Here is a 17,873-nt window from a genome sequence, read left to right as displayed (position 1 = left end):
GGTGTCGTTTCTCGTGTGCTCCCATAAATCTGTCCAGTACTGTATGGGCCCAGTATACTCCCAGAAATCCGGTGGGCTCTTAACTCCATTTAATTGGGGTCATAGAAGGAATGCTTCTCTCTCTCTCTCTTTTTTTTTTTTTTTGCTTTTTGGGTCACACCTGGAGATGCACAGGGGTTACTCCTGGTTCATATACTCAAGTACTACTCCTGGCAGTGCTTGGGGGACCATGTGGGATGCTGAGAATTGAACTCAGGTCAGCCGCGTGCAAGGCGAACGCCCTACCTGCTGTGCTATCGCTCCAGCCCCAGGAATGCTTCTCTCTCTTTTTTTTTAATTTAAAAAATTTTTTTTATTAAAAAATTTTTTAATAGTGAGGCATCGTGAGGTACAGTTGCAGACTTACACATTTTTGTGCTTGGGTTTCAATTATACAATGATCAAATACTATCCCTCCACCAGTGCCCATTTCCCACCATCACGGATCCCAGTATCCCTCCCACCTCCCATCCCCCCATCCCACCCTGTCTCTGTGGCAGGGCATTCCCCTCTGTTCTCTCTCTCCTTTTGGGTGTTGTGGTTTGCAAAAGAAACATTGAGTGGCAATCATGTTTGGTCTATAGTCTACTTTCAGCATGCTTCTTCCATCCTGGGAGGATCCTTTATTTGGTGTTCCCCTCTTTATCTGAGCTCCCTTTTCCCCTAGTATGTGTGGTTGGCCTCCAAGTCATGGAGTAAAATTCCTGGTACTAATCTTGGCCAGGGAATGCTTCTCTTAATATGAGACTAACACTAAGGACAGTAGAGATAAAGGCCAGGAAGATATCACACCATGGTTTGGAAGTTGGCCCCACGTGCTGGGGGAGAAGGCAGTTAGGATGGAGAGGGGACCACTAAATTAAACAATGATTGGAGGGATTGCCCAGGTTGGGAGATATGTGCTGAAAGTCAACCAAGGACCCAACCTCTTAGTACATGTATTGCAAATCACAATGCCCAGAATTGGAGAGAGAGTTAGGAAGACGGTACCTGCCACAGAGGCAGGGAGTGGGGTAGGGTAGGGATGACGGGTGGTACCCTCGGCACAATGGTGGTGAAAAGAGGGCACTGATGGAGAGATGGGTGCTTAAGCATTGTTCGAACAAAAAGCAATCATACAAGTATCTCACGGCGATCCAATAAAACTTGTTTAATTAAAAAATAAATAAAAGGAATGCTTCTCTCTCTCTTCTCTTGTTTAATTTAGGGGTCAGTTTCAGTTTTGCAGTCCCTATCACATTTTCTTAATTTTTGTTACCGTTTCCTAATTCTCATTACATACAGTTTCTTATCTGTCGCTACACACGCACAGCCTGGGTGAGGTTATATGGCACCAACTTATCAAATCTCATTTTGCTGTTCACGATCACACTCCAATTTCTGAAGCCCAGTATTTCAAGTTGCTTCAATCCTATACGATTGGATTGTCGATAAGGACTCACTGCAAAAATAAACCGTGTTTACTCGTAACTGTGTTCTATAGCTGTTAATTCTATTTATTCTCACTTTTCATTAATTGAAGCATACGTTTCAGTTCCTTTTTAATGATTTTTGTTCTTTTGTCTGGAGTTGGCATGAAATCAGACTCTACCAATTTAAAGATTTATTTACAGTGATTATGTCTCACAGTTCCACCTTTCTATGTATGTATTGAGATGGATGGGCAGTGAAAATGGATGAGAATTTCTTCATGATAATTTGTGAGGATTTTTAAAATCTCATATAAAAACTACCAACAAAACAAATGCCAACTTGCTATTTAAAAAAGAAATACAAGTAACTAAAAACATATTCCAAGGTATTTCAGCAGACTAACTTGTGTAAATAGAATATCTATGTGGAACCAATCAATTTGTAATGAACAAATGAAATAAGAAACAGGTTAAATGTCAGTTTGTCTGTGTTTGTATGCACATTATGTTTCATAGATAAAGCAATGCATTGCCATGGAAATAGCAGGAATTATAATCAGGAGACTTGGGCGTTAGTCCAGGAACTGGAATTTTCCCTGACCAGCTCTGTGATCATCACACAACCACTTAGTTGCTCTGTTGCCTTCCCAGAGTCCTGACCTGACTTGAGAGGGAAAAGAAGAAATGGTTTCCCAAGAACCCTTTCCAAAGTGTCGTTTAATCACTTCAAAAGCAGACCCCAGGCCAAGGGGCTTCAGGTTCCACATCTGTTATTGGTGAACCAGGGTTAGTCTTGAGTTCATTTTTCCATAAATCTTTGCCTTATTCCTGGCCCTAAGAGTGAACCCCTCAGTTAGGCCCGAATCATAAGCCCAGAGCACACACAGAGGCAAATCCTCATCTGAGACTTGAACCAAGGCTGCTTTTCCTTTGTCCCTGCCCTCAGTCACCAGAATTTTGTTTCTAACTGCATCCTTTCCTCTCACTCTGGTATATGGTCCTCTCCAGGCTGTTATGAAAATAGAAATTTTATATAAATGTGGACATTCTCTTTCAAATTATTCTTTATTGATTTTCCTTGCTTATGTTGGGCTTATTCTTTGCATCTTGACCTTCATGGTTTTGTCCTCTGAAATCTCCTGTCTTCATCCTGTGTGCAAACAACTAGTTGTTGTCTCACAAATTCTTTTTCCTCTTCGTCCCAGGATAGAGGCTGCCTCGTTCAAGCCCTCAGCTGGGCTAGAGGCCTTCCTTGCAGCTGTGCTGCCAATTCCCACCAATAGAATGTGAGTGGAAGAGATATTTCGACTTTTGTTCACTCACTTAGGAAATTGCTTGTTCTGGAGTTTCTCTCTTTCTCATGAAGGAAAACAGATATTTCAGTGACTGAAATTTGTATGGAAGAAGAAGCACCCTTGGTTTGGCAGTTACAATGCAGAAAGAATGTGGGTTTCTAGTTGAAACAGTAGGGCGGAACTGTCCAATTTACCAAATGAAAGAGAAATAAGTGTATTGTAGCTGAGTTACTCTAGTTGATCTCCTCATTATGAAAGCACGATACACATCCTACTGAAAAAAAAACCATGACCTAGGTGCATGGGTGCATGGGGACTCTGTTTTTCTTAACAGCTGTATAGTATTCCATTGTATAGATGTACTATAGTTTCTTTATCCGGTCATCTGTTCTTGGGCACTCAGGTTATTTCTAGATTCTGGCTATTGTGAATACTGCTGCAACACACAGAAGAGCAGATAATGTTTCTGCTGTGTGTTTTTGGGCCCCCAGAATATATTCCCAGAAATGACATTGCAGGGTCAAATGGGAGGTCAATTTTTTCTAGGAATGTCCATATTGTTTTCCTAAAGTATGGACCAGTTGGCATTCTCACCAGCAATGAGTGAGAGAGTTCCTTTTCTACCAGCATTCACACCAGTGCTGGTTGTTCTTGTTCTTTTGGATATGTGCCTTTCTTTGTGGTGTGAGATGATATCTCACCAATATTTCTTATTGCTTTGTTTCTTTTAGACATAGAGCAAGAAAATAAAAGTGTGCATCTGGGGGTGGGGAATATGCCATAAATTATAAGTCTTTTAAATAACCTCACTTTCTTTGTTAGGCATCAGAGATGACAAACCTCTTTCTTTTTTATTTTTGTTTTTGTTTTTAAAACTTAAGGGCAAATTAAAAAGGATACATTTCACCTGAACTCTAGCCCTCATCTATGCTCAATAATTTTAGTTTTGAACCTTTTATCAAATGCCTGAGAAAAAAACTGTGGCATAGCAATTTAGAAAAATTCACTTATATTGTTTTTAAATTCCCTGTTTTGTGCTGAGTGACTATGCACCATTCTCAGAAAAGCAAAATTAGGAAGAATTAATTCTTTTTTTTATTTGATTTTTTTTATTAGTGAAACACCATGAAGTACAGTTGTAGACTTACAAATTTTTGTTCTTGGGTTTCAGTTATACAATGATCGAGTACCCATCCCTCCACCAGTGCCCATTCTCCACCACCAATGATCCTAGTAGCCCTCCCACCCACCCCAACCCCCCACCCCACTCTGCTTCTGTGGCAGGGCATTCCCTTTTGCTCACTCTTTCCTTCAGGGTCTTTTAGTTTGCAGTAAAGCTATTGAGTGGCCATTGTGTTAGGTCTACAGTCTACTTTCAGCACGCATCTCTCATCCTGAGCGAGTCCTCCAAACATCCTTTACTTGGTGTTCCCTTCTCTATCTGAGCTGCCTTTTCCCCCAGCATGTGCTGCTGGCTTCCAAGCCCTGGAGCAGACCTCCTGGTACTTATCTCAACTATTCTTGGGTGTTCAACTCCGATTCTGTTACTTTATCTTCCCCAGATGAGTGTAGGCTTTCTATATCTGTCCCTCTCTTTCTGGCTCATTTCACTTAGCATGATACTTTCCATATAGAACCACTTGTTTGTAGATTTCATGACTTCATCTTTTCTAACAGCTGCATAATATTCCATTGTGTAGATGTACCAAAGTTGGAAGAACTAATTCTTTTCCATCTTTTTCTTGTTTTTGTTTTTTAATGCAAGTAATCAAACCCAAGGCCTCACACATGTGAAGTGTGTGCTTTACCACCGAACCTCATTCTCAGCCCTGCATGATGTATCCTAGAATAGATATTAAGGACAAATCAGTTCCCAGAAGCTGCCCTATGTGCTCACCACAGAACTCACTGGCCTTTTAGATCTGAATTTATCTCAAATGAGTTAGTTGAATGCTTTCAACTAAGCTCTCTCAGAAGCTTGTCTCTTCTGACATGCTTTGCTTAAGATATCTGATGATTTTATTATAAAGTAACAATAAAAAGTGAGAGAAGAGACACACAAAGGCCTGCACAAGTTATACACTCACCAGCTGTATGAATCGTTGCTCCAGAACTCAGAGCTTTTGTTGAATAAGTTGTTGGATAATGGCATGTTAATGATATGCGGACTGAAGCTCTCCAGCCCTGGCTGTGAAAATCACAGAACAAGTGGTGAAGTACTGCAAAGGTGGGCACAGGAGAGCTATTCTCCAAGAAACCATCTGAAGTGGGAGTAAATCTACTGAAGCTGCTATCTCAGAGGAGGCAGAACTGGAAAATAGATCCATTTCACCAATGTCTCGGTCACCAAACATAATCCACTGTCCTCTGAACATGTAGGCAAATGTGAAGTTTCTGGAACTGATTGGCTGAGGGTAGACTAGTCATCTCTGGGGATGGTTAGCCATTGTGGTTAGTCCTGTCTGGTTAATGGACATTATATCTGTGTCACTTTGATCAGTCAAGGGGAGGATGTTTGAACTAAAAAGTTGAATTTCTGGAAAGGAGGTTAAGCCTGTGGAGACCAGGGCCTACCTGTAGAGGAAGCTCTTGATGGCAGTTCACTATGTTCACATATGTAAAATAAAATGGAAAGTAGAAAAGAAAATTTATATGTAGAATCATCTTTCTGTATCAGTTTTCTTCTGTTTTGTTTTTCTTGTTGTTGTTTATGGGTCACGTTGACAGTGCTCTACGGTTACTCCTGGTGTGGTGCTCAGAATCACTCCTGGAAGTTTTTAAATTTTTTTGGTTTTGTTTGGATCACACCTGGCAATGCACAAGGACTACTCCTGGCTTTGCACTCAGGAATTAATCCTGGCAGTGTTCCAGGGACCATATGGGATGCTGGGAATCAAACTTGGGTCGGCTGTGTGCAAGGCAAACACCCTACCCGCTGTACTATGACCCCAGCCCCACTCCTGGAAATATTGGGAGACAGTATAGAGCTGGGAATTGAATCCAGGGTTCTTGCATGCAAAGACATATGTTTCAGTCTTTTGAGTCACGTCTTCATGTGATGAGCCAGAGGTCTCCATCTTGGCTTTGTGAACCTGGACATTCCTCACAAGCACATGGCATCCCACACGCATCCTTGGATGATGCAACCTGGCTAGCCCCTCTGTAAATCTTCACTCCTTATACAGTTATCTTGACTGTCCGTCCACTGCCCATTAGCCACGATCAGTCTATTCTGTTTCGCACGTGTGCCACCTTAAGGTATATAAGTGCCTTGCAGACAATAAAGCTCATCGCATGTTCCCCATCCAAGACGTGCATCCATTCCTTCTCATTCAGGAGCTCCCTCGCCCAGGATATCTCTCATAGTTGGAGTTCTGCAAGTCGGGATCCCGCAGCACCCCAAGCACCCCATGTCTCCCCACATCTTCAGCTCATGTACCTATTTTTAAATGTATCCTTTAAATACCATCAAGAATTAGTAAAGAGAGGGTAGGTAGCCCTGGGCTCAACCTAGTGATTGTTGATGATGATGATAAAAAAAAGGCCCTCCCGTTGATCATCGATTTGCTCGAGCGGGCCCAGTAACGTCTCCATTGGAGACTTTGTTGTTACTGTGTTCGGCATATCGAATACGTCAGGGGAGCTTGCCAGGCTCTGCCCTGCGGGCGAGAGACTCTCGGTAGCTTGCCGGGCTCTCCGAGAGGGGCGGAGGAATCGAACTCGGGTCGGCCATGTTGGCTGCGTGCAAGGCAAACGCTCTACCGCTGTGACCACCATTTCATTCAGTCCAATAATTTGGGATATGTGGAACTAAAAGAGAACACAAGTTACCTAGTTTCTGGAATTATTGCCAGCACACTTAGGAACCAGGTGGCAAAAACTGACTAGATCACCAGGTGATGTTGAAGCAATACGACAATGGCAGAGATTTGGATTCTACATATTATTACCTGAAAATCTTATCAAATTAGCAGGGCATTATGACCCCAATTATAATTTATTTTGTATTATGCAAACCTTTTTAGTAAGATTTTTTATTCTAATTATTGAATTTGATAGTTTAACCAATTATAATTTAGATCATACGTTTTGAAACTGAATAAGATGATGAATTACATACCAACTCACAAAATTGCATTATGAATTCAGATAAAGTGAAATTTAAACATCATGTTGACTATACAAATTGCTAAATATTGGTGACGTCTAAAGGTTTACATCCAGTTATTTCCACCACCACTTTGCATTGCATTCTGGGATGTACACATTGAATTGCTGAAGTTCATGTCCTGATTGGTGCAGAATTAAAATCAATAAGTATTTATGAACTAAGAAATTGGTAATGTAAAATTTTCAGATTGGTGGGTTTAAAAAGTTCCCATAAATCTAAATCCAGAGTCACTGACAATATTTAAGGCATTAGGTAAATCAAAAAACTGGGAGGTTTTTGTGATTACTTCAGTGGCATTTTGGCAAATATGTGAGAAAGCCGCGTTGAAATCCAAATGCTAAGCATGATGAATGAACTGTCTGGAGGCAGATAGAATCTTTGGACTCTCAGTGAGCTAATTTACTAGAGAGCGATCACCCAAACGGAGACTCCAAGTGATAAACAGCTCTGAAAGGTGGAATCATATTAGTTTTATTAGTTTCTTAAAATAAAACTTGCCTCTTGGTGAATTTTATCTAGATTTCAGGGTAGTATCTTCCTTTTTCTCACCCCAGCAGGGTCTCTAGGTGTGTCAATCCACAATTTACACAACCGTCAGCAATGATGTTTTATAATATCCAAAATCTCTCTGGATAAACACTTGTATTTTTATTCAAATCTCTGTGGCGATAGACTGATGATCTGAGTCCTCCCAGGTTCATTCATATATTGAAGCTTGAATCATGAATTTAATGGGACAGTGTTAGGAGTGGGGTCATTGGGATGAATTAGTCCTATGCATGGAGCCTTTGTGAATTAGATTAATGTCTTCCTAAGAACAAATAAGAGGTAAATGATTTTTCTGCCATGTGAAGATAATAGTATCACGGTAGCACTGTAGTGCTGTCCTCCCTTTGTTCATCAATCTGTTCGAGCGGGCATCAGTAATGTCTCACAACAAATTGTGAGACTACTTGTTACTGCTTTTGGCATATCGAATATGTCGCGGGAAGCTTGCCAGGCTTTGCTGTGCAGGCGAGATACTCTTGGTAGCATGCCGGGCTCTAAGAAAGTAAAATTCTGGAAGCCAGAATGATGGTCTTCACCAGGAACTGAATCCACCAGCAGTCTCTTGGGTTTTCAGACTGTGATTAACTAAATGTTTGTTTTTTAAGCAGCTCAGTTTCTGAAATTTTGTTTGCACACCTTAGATAACTAAAATGTCCATGCAAAAATCTAGAATGAGTAAATTGTAGGACTTCAAGTGTTACGAATGACTTGGTTTACTTCATTGTGCCGTGGGGAAACACAGTTGAATCTGTTCCTAGCGTGCCATCAGAGTACTCCTCCAGATGGCAAGTGTCAGGTAAGAAGCACAATGACTGATGTCTTCATTCTGCTTGTGGGCCAGCATCTCATTACCTGTACATTCTCACTGTATAGATTTTTGTCAGATTAAACTAGTTTTCTGTGTTATGTCACTGACCAATAAAAATGAGTTTCTAGGGGATGGAGAGAGGAGCAGTCAGGGCTACATACCAGTACCCAAATTTGGTACCCAAATTTGAACTTAAAACTAAGGTCCCTTGAGTTCAGCCAGGTGTAACCATGGAGGACCCTAGTACCATTGGGCTGAACAGCAGATTGTGGCCCCTGAACTTCCTGAGCACTGTGTGGGGAACACCCCCCCAAATCAAATGAATTTCTATTTTCATTTGACATTAACAGAAACATCACTAATTATTAGCATTTATAACAAACCAAGCCAAGTTGTTTCACTGATAGAATAGCTGTCTATTAAATTGTAGGGTTGCTCGTTAAAAATACAGGATTTCACTGGACCATACTTGTACTAAAAATTATTTTTTGTTTATCTAAAATTCACATTTAACCGGGGCTCTTCTGGTTTCCTTCTGCAAATCTAAGTGATTCTTCATGAGTTCTGGGATGGTTTCAGGGTGGGATTGACCATCCCACCAAAACAGGATTAGAGACCTGAGAATTCCAGTTCTTGCTCCCATTCTCTAAGAAAAAAAAAATAAAAGAGAGAGACTGAAGATTGACTTAATAATCCATCAAGCCTATGAAGCCTGCAGGAAAATTCGTAGGCTGGGGCTGGGAAACACACACACACACACACACACACACACACACACACACACACATACACACACACATTTTCTCTCTGTCTCTACCTCCCTCTCTCTCACACACACACATATTCTATCCCTCCCTCTCTCTCTCCCTCCCCCCTCCCCCCCCCTCTCTCTCTCACACACACACACACGCACGCACACACACACTATGAGAGAGGTACATGCCGAATCCCCAAGGACAGAAACTCTTGCATTTGGAACCTCTCCAGACCTCTCATCTTATGCATCTTTTTACCTTTATTTGTAGCATTATTACACTCTTTATACTACATTTGTAAATGAAAGTGCTTCCTGAGCACTATAAGCATGTATAGCAAATTATGAAAAATTTTTTATATTCCATATGGACTATGGGAACCTTTAGTTTATTTTTCATTAGAAATGTCTTTCAGTAAAATCACTCGTATTTAAGCATGTTTTGGCACACTTATCTAGAGCCATTATGACTGTGGTGAGACTAACACACCAACTCTTAACATTGTTACTAGTTAGGTTTTGTGACGAAAGCACCTGAAATTGATTCAGCAAATTTTCAGTATTACAATATTTTGAGCCATCGCCGTCATGCTATCCATTAGATATTGAGACTTACTCATCCTACATAACTGCAACTTTTATTTTCCCTATCCTCCGTCCCTAGTGCCTATTTTTTGCTTCTACGTATTTTTTGCTTCTACGTATGTTGACATTTTTAGATTTCACATTTAAGAAATATCATGAAACTTTTGCTTTCCATATCTGTCTTATTACAGCTAGCATTTTGCTTTGTTTGTTTTATTGATAATAATCAACTGGTGACATCTCATTGTGTTTTTGGTATTTTGTATTTTGTATTTCCTTGGTGAGATCTCAGCCCCGGGTCCTGCACACCTGGGTTCCTCTTCTGGTTCCTCGTCCAAGCATGTGGAGAGTGGTCTCAGCATGGCTTTGGCTGGGTCCCGGAGGCCTTCAGCTGTTGGGGCTCTGCTCGGGGCAGAGAGGGAAACGCAACCCACCCTCCTCCAAGGGGCCCAGGTGAGGACCAGGCCTATAGGCGGGTATGATACTCTCAGTAGCCTGCTGGGTTCTTTGAGAGTGAGAACCAGAGAATAAGAGGTCATCTTCTTACTTCTGGGAGAGCCCAGCAAGCTACCGAGAGTATCCCACCCGCACGGCAGAGCCTGACAAGCTACCCATGGCGTACTCGATATGTCAAAAACAGTAACAGTGAATGGTCCTCATTCCCCTGACCTTGAAGGAGCCCCCAATAGGTCATCGGGCTACACTTGCACGTGATAGGGACGAATGGAGACATTACTGGGCCCACTCAAGCAAATTGAAGAACAACGGGATGATAGCATGATAGTGATTTCCTTGGAGATTAGTCATGTAGAAGCACCTTTTCGTATACCTTTGGTCAGTTGCATATACCAAGTAGAAAAATGTTTATACATTTCCTCTGCTCGTTTTTTTTTTTTGGTTGTGGAGGTGCTCCTAAGTGATGCTCAGGAGTTTTAGGGGCTACGGTGCTATGCTGTCCATTCAGTTCAGTGCAAGAGCCAGAGGGTGTAATGGTGCAGTGCAGGTCTTGCAGTGCTCGGGGTACCTGGACCACCTGTGCTGTGCTGTGGGCTCTCAGGGCTGCGGTAAATGATACTCAGGGGATCATGTGGTGCCAAGTTGGATGTTTACTAAACACACACCCTAATTGCTGATTGCTGCACTATATTCTGGCTTTTTTCTTTTTTTTTTTGCTTTTTTGGGTCACGCCTGGTGATGCACAGGGGTTTACTCCTGGTTTTGTACTCAGGAATTACTCCTGGCAGTGCTCAGGGGACCATATGGAATGCTAGGACTTGAACCTGGGTCAGCCGCACACAAGGCAAATGCCCTAAAGCTGTGCTATCGCTCCAGCTCCCCTCCCCCCAATTCTGTTTGGGACCACATTCTGTGGCTTACTCCTGTTTCTGTGTTCAGGGATCATGCCTGGCAGGTTTGGGGACCATATTGGGTAACAGGAATCAAACCAGGGTCAGCCACATACAAGGCAAATGCTGGAACTGCTGTACAATTGCTCCTCCCTGTCAATTCTTAGTGGGTAAGTTTAAGGGCTCAGCGAAAACAGAATGAGAATGCTATTTGAATTGTCCAAAGAGGAATCCAAAGAGCTATGCTTGGAACATCACACTTCACTTAAGTGAGGGGAGGAATCTGGAGTTCCGACCTTTGTCGACGATCAAGAATCCGGGACGCTGTCTCGTTTGCCAAGGCATCGAAAATCAGATGGGCCGGACACATAATGTGATTTGGAGACGAGAGCTGGTACCGACTAGATTCCACGGGACGTCAAAAGGATGCGTGGCCGCCCACCTATGAGATGATCACACTTCTTCGTCAAAACCCTGAACAAAGGCTTTGAGGCTCTTCATGTTCCTGGAGTGAGCAGATGCCATTGGACTACACTAGCACACAACAGGGACGAAGGGAGACGTTACTGGCGCTTGCTCCAGCAAATCGAGGATCAACAGGATGACAAGTGATACAAGTGAAGTTTTTTTGTTTTGGTGTTATTCAGTTGTTTGAGTTCATTATATATTTTGGATATTAGATATTCCAGAAATAAATCTAAATCTCCATTCTCTAGCTTGCCTTTTAATATTTATTATTATCATTTTTATTGTTTCCTTGCCCTGTAGAAACTTTTTAGTTTGATACTGTTGTACGTCTGGATGTTTGTTTTGCTTGAGTTTGGGATGTCATACCCTCAAATTAATAATTAAGGATATTTCACACTATTTTCTTCTCATGCTTTTATATATTTAGGGCTTATATTCAACTTTTTAAAGCTAAGTAATTTCATAAGTTATTTCTAAAGATGACTCTTTAAATATCATTGACAAAGAATGATCTGTCTTATTGACAATGGAAACAAAGAACATGAGAACTGGTCTTTAGTAGGAAACATGCCATTGGGTGGGGGCTAGGGGTTAGGATAGGGAGGGGGCAAGGTCTATGGTGGAGGATCCTCTTCAAGTGAGAAGAGGACGAGGTACTTAAGGGTGATAGTGTTATATATAAAACCCTATCAGTAACAGTACTGTAAACCATAGGATCAAAACTCAGCCTCCTGCCACCTCCCTGCCACCCCCTCCCCCCCAAAAAAAGCAAAACCAAAAAATACCTATTGTAAAGGAAGACTGGGAAGGAAGAAAGGGAAACATTACTGATGGAAGAAAGTGGACACAGGTGATGGGATCAGTGTTGAAACACTGTTATGTCTGAAACCCAATCATGAATAACTTTGTGATTTCAGTGAGCGAAAAAATAAGGAGACAAGGGGTCTTATTTTATACTTTTGTAATCTTTCTCCATTACCACATTTTGTAAAACGATTATGTTCATGCTTCCCCTTTCATTCATTTCATTTCATCATCCTGTTAATCGTCGATTGCCTCGAGCAGGCCCCAGTAATGTCTCTTTCATCCTAGCCCTGAGATTATATTCAAGGCTCTTTAGGAGAATGAGACCCATCATTGTTACTGGTATTTGGCATATTTGGTACGCCACGGGGAGTTTGCCAGACTCTGCCCTGTGGGCAGGCTACATTCGATAGCTTGCAAGTTTGTCCAAAGTAGGAATGAGATAATAAGAAGTCATAAAAAGATGTCCTGATATGATGTCGCGCGGCCGCAAATGGTTCAAGGAACTGGATTTTATATTTTACATTTTATATTTTTATATGGCATATAATTCTGGGCTTATTTTCAGTATTGTGGATTTGCATATTTTTAATATTTTATTACCTTAAAACCATTATGGATTTTATTCTTTTTGATGTTCAGATTGTCCCATCTTTATTTTCTTAGAACCCTGTCTAGTTGGCAGCTCTTTGCCACACTTTATTATTTTTTCCCATTTTTATTGAGGTACCAATAGAACTTTCTTGGGTAATATTTTTTGGAAAAAATCATTAGGAGTATTATAAATTACTCAATAAATTTTCATTTTTACTTGCAGTGTGTATATCATTAGCAATATTGTAAATTACTCAAAATAAATGTTAAAAATAGTTTATTGAGTAATTCACAATACTGTTAGGGATACTTTCATGTTTACAGTGTTCCAACATGACACTCATCACTAGAGTTCCCAGTTTCATCATCCTGCATACATCCCACACTCCCTTATATACATTTCTCTCCCACCACTCCCTAAACTCAGTTCTATAGACTAATTCTCCAGTTTGCTTGTCTGTGGCTATATTTTCTCCTTCTTTATTATACCCATTATTTTATTCATCAGAGTTTCTTCCTTGTACTGGTCCTTTTTTTCTTTTTGTTTCACAAAATTCTTCTTATTTTTTTTTTTGTTTAACTTCCAAGAGTTTTTTCCCCCACTTCTGCTTGTGATTAATTTTCATTTTTCAAAGTATTATGGTCCGAGAGGATAGTTGACACAATTTATATCTTCTTTATTTTATGGAGATATATTTTGTGACCCAGCACATGGTTATCTTGGAGAATGTCACATGTGCATTGTATGTAATAATGTGTACTCAACTTTTGGGTGGATGAGTTTGTTATACATGTTTGTTAGTCCAATATCTTCTATTTTTTCCTTCAAAGACAGTGTTTCCTTACTGAAATTTTGCCTAGTTGACATATCCAGCAGGGATTGAAGAATGTTAAAGTCTCCTACTATTATGTTGCTCTCATTATCTTCTTTCAGTTCTATTAGTTGCTTTAAATTTTGATGGTCCATCATTAGGTACATATGTTTAGGAGAGTGAGTACTTATTGGATTGATGTCTTGATGAATGATAAATGACTGCATTTGGGATGGGAGGCATGATTAAAATTAGGTTGGAAGAAATTACTATTTATTTGATACCTATTCCATTCTAGAAACTGTGCAGGAAATATTTTAAAAATTCCTCATTTATTCTAAGTCTCTTTGTAAGCTTCCAATTGATTATACACCTTGCACTTGCTCCTGTGTATTGAGTTTTTAAATTTTTCTGTCTAGCTTTGTCTTTTTAAGTGATTAAAGTGGGTAATTAAGAGACGTAACTCAAGACTACAAAGGAGAGTGTTCCTGCTCTCAGCACAGTCATTAGGACCTGATATTGTGAAATTGTAATTCTACCAGTCTCTAAATCTGGCTTTTATCAGCATACCACAAAGAATCTGATTCTTGGCATTAATAACAGTAGTTATTAAAATATATATATCTTTCTTAGGGGCTGGAATGATAGTAAAGTGCATAAGGCAGTTGTCTTGCAGACAGTTGACCTGCGATTGATCCCTGTCACCCCTTTTATTTGCCACAAGCTGCACCCGGAGTGATCCCTGAGTGCAAAACCAAGAGTAAGCTCTGAGAACAGCCACGTGTAGCTCCCCCAAAAGCAAAATGTATATGTCTTTCTAATATCATGGTAATACATAATAATTTACATATTATATACTGAATGGTTTTATCAATGCTTAGATCTCTGGTGAAAACGTTAGATAGCAACCTGGTATATACTATATACTGATATACACAAAATTTTATGAAACTGATTGTTGAGTTTATATTTATGGCTGAAAGAAGATGAAAAGTGACTAGAAGGAAGGCCTTAGTGACAGGTTTAGATTATATCAAGACATGGATTTCAATATTGGTTCTGCTATCTTGAATTGCACTTATCTAACCTAGTTTTCAGTAAGTAACTCTATGTACCCCTTCCCAACCCAGTCAATTCAGTATTCCCTTTTTCTAGGAAATAGTTTGTAATGCTCTATCATCTTTGAAAGAGCTTAATTAAGACAATAAGTCAGATTGTATAGCTGAATGGGGGAGCACATGCCTTGAAAATATGACACCTGGATTCCATTTCCAGCTCCAGTGAAACCACACTAACCATGTTAACTCACTGTTCAAACTGTAATATAAAGAAGAAACAAAGAAAAATCATTTATAATCATTTAAATCTTTCAAAAGTCTTTTGATACTGTTAGGTGTGATAAAGAAGTTAGATGTTTGAACTTATATGTAAACATCTACAAATACCTTTATGGACTCTCTAGCTACAAAGGCAGGTTCACTTACTATATTTGCAGCACAGATACCGTAGTCACTACTGCCATAAGATATTTGGGTGATTTTCTGAAATGGTGGGTATCAGTGCAGTTCAAACACAGAACGAGAATCACCCCTTATTTTTCACCTAAGGTGCATTTCTAAAAAACTCAGTTTAACATTTTTTATAAAATACACTCTACAAATTACATATATATGTATATATATATATATATATATATATATATATATATATATATGAATGAAGTATCTGGAAAAAGTGTGAAAGACTTAAATATCCTCTCTGGTGCATCTTCTAGGTTATCTGATTTTAAGAGGTCTGTCTTTTATTTTTGTTTTGTAATACAAAAATAAGAGGATTGTCTTTTATTTTGCAATGTTAGTTGTAGTACAGTCATAGTAATGCAAATTATTCTTGTCAAAAAAAGCAAAGGAATATATTCATAATTATTTTCCTATGGATAATGACTAGTTTTATGTTATTCTGATTATTTCCTTATTTCTAACTGCTGTTTTGTCTTGTTTGAATTCTCATTCAAACTGTTCATAACATCTTCCTTCCTTCCTCAATACCTGGTGACTTATAAGGTCTAATCTTTCCCTTATGTTAATTTTATAATAATACATATTGCCCTCTAATAAGTTTTTTTGCTTTATTAGGAGTTAAGACCTAGAATTAAAAATTTACTGGATTTTTTTCCCCTCCACATGCAAAATTCTTATTGGAAGAAGATGAATTATTGGTTGTGTATATTATCCTGCCTCTCTCTCCCCACCAAATAGTAGCAGAATCCTTCCTTACGTGGTGGTACAGGAGGGACCAGATTGGATGTCAGGGATCAAACCCACAGGGCCTGGGTCAGGTGCATGCAAGATCTTGACCGGCTGTACTATTACTCCAGCCTCAACTCTCACCAATTTTTTTTCTTTTTGGTCACACCCAGCGATGCACAGGAGTTACTCCTGGTTCATGCACTCAGGAATTACTCCTGGCAGTGCTCGGGGGACCATATGGGTTGCTGGGAATCGAACCCAGGGCGGCCGCGTGCAAGGCAACCGCCCTACCCGCTGTGCTATCGCTCCAGCCCCAACTCTCACCAATTTTTAAGACATGCAGAGAGATAGCACAGCGGGTAGGGCGGTTGCCTTGCACGCAGCCAACACGGCCGACCGGAGTTCGATTCCTCTGCCCCTCTTGGAGAGCCCAGCAAGCTACTGAGAGTGTCTGGCTGGCACAACAAAGCCTGGCAAGCTCCCCGTGATGTATTCAATATGCCAAACACAGTACCAACAAAGTGTTCACGATGAAGATGTTACTGGGCCCACTCGAGAAAATGGATGCACAATGGGAGGACAGTGACAGTGTCCGACAGAACAGTATCACCTCATTCAGAATTAGTGCTGACAATGTTAAACTTCAACTTTACTAGAAAATATTTAAGATTAAGACTGACTCTGGACTGGAGTAATAGCACAGCAGGTAGGGCGTTTGCCTTGCATGCTGCCGACCAGGGTTTGATTCCCAGCATCCCATATGATCCCCTGAGCACTGCCAGGAGTAATTCCTGAGTGAAGAGCAAGGAGTAACCCCTGTGTGTTGCCGGGTGTGACCCAAAAAGCAACAAACAAACAAACAAACAAAAAGACTGACTCTGCCCCAACCCACTCTCCCTAATTTTATTGCAATGAACCCTTTCAATACTGAGAAACTGAAACAACAAGGAATCATCTTTTTGTTATCTCATAATTATTCAAAGACTCACAGACAGCTCCTTATTTATCAGTATCTAGATAGCCCTAGTTCACTTCTTTTCTTTGAGACATTCATCATTTATGAATGTTTGCCCTATTGCAATAGTCTCACTAAAATATGTACTTACTTGTATGCATAGCACATTTTATGTTACACACTAGTCTAAGCTATCAGTTTTTAAAATAATTTTTATGTATTAATTCATTCTCAAAATCAGTCATACCCCAAATATTGATTGAACATATAAAATATAGCAACATAAATGGTACTTTTGATCAATTGCTAGAAATGCATTTGTTGATATTGCAAAGGTATATTGAATTAAGATAAAAAATTGAAGCATCAAACTCAGAGAAGAGAAAATTTTTTCAGTTATTCCAGTAATCATTTTTACAGATAATTAGTGGAATCATTATTTAGTAGTTAGTATCTTGCTATTTTTTCTAACATTGAGCTTTCGATATTATTCAAGAAAACAAAAAAATGTAAAAAGTACCAGGCTTAAGATATTTGAACATTTAATTAGTTCCACTTTTACTTCTCTCATCTATTCATTTAATGATTACTTACTACAAAGTGTCTTGTGCCAGACATTTTTCTAGGCCGTAATAACTGCTCTCATTTTTTGGATTAGTTGGTATTTATCAGACAGAGTTCAAAGCATTGCTTAATTATCACTTAATCACTTAACTTCCCGTTAGTCGTCGATTTGCTCGAGCGGGCGCCAGTAACGTCTCCATTTGTCCCTGTCGCGTGCTAGTGTAGCCCAATGGCATCTCTTCGCTCCGGGAACATGGAGGGCCTCAAACCGATCGTTCATGACCTTGACAAAGAAGTCTGACCATCTGGTAGGTGGGCGGCCACGCGGTCTCTTGACATCCCGTGGAATCCAATCAGTAACAGCTCTAGTCCAACGGTCGTCTTTAAATCTCATTACGTGACCAGTCCATCTGATTTTCGACAACTTGGCAAATGAGACAGCGTCCCTGATCCTTGATCGTCGACGGA

At 40.0% G+C, this 17,873-nt stretch overlaps 1 protein-coding gene across 1 annotated transcript in view; it reads right to left on the bottom strand.

Annotated features, from left to right (window-relative positions):
- Positions 1-1,337: 1,337 nt before the first annotated feature.
- IMPG1 (interphotoreceptor matrix proteoglycan 1) overlaps positions 1,338-17,873 on the bottom strand; it is a 139,595-nt gene continuing 123,059 nt past the window's right edge. The window contains 3 exon segments of the mRNA XM_056109950.1: positions 1,338-1,480; positions 2,053-2,218; positions 5,191-5,316. Coding sequence (XP_055965925.1) covers positions 1,338-1,480; positions 2,053-2,218; positions 5,191-5,316 — 435 coding nt within the window.

Source organism: Sorex fumeus, unplaced genomic scaffold, assembly GCF_029834395.1.
Source record: "Sorex fumeus unplaced genomic scaffold, SorFum_2.1 ptg000008l, whole genome shotgun sequence".
NCBI lineage: Eukaryota > Metazoa > Chordata > Mammalia > Eulipotyphla > Soricidae > Sorex > Sorex fumeus.
This window is presented reverse-complemented; position numbering and strand designations above follow the sequence as displayed.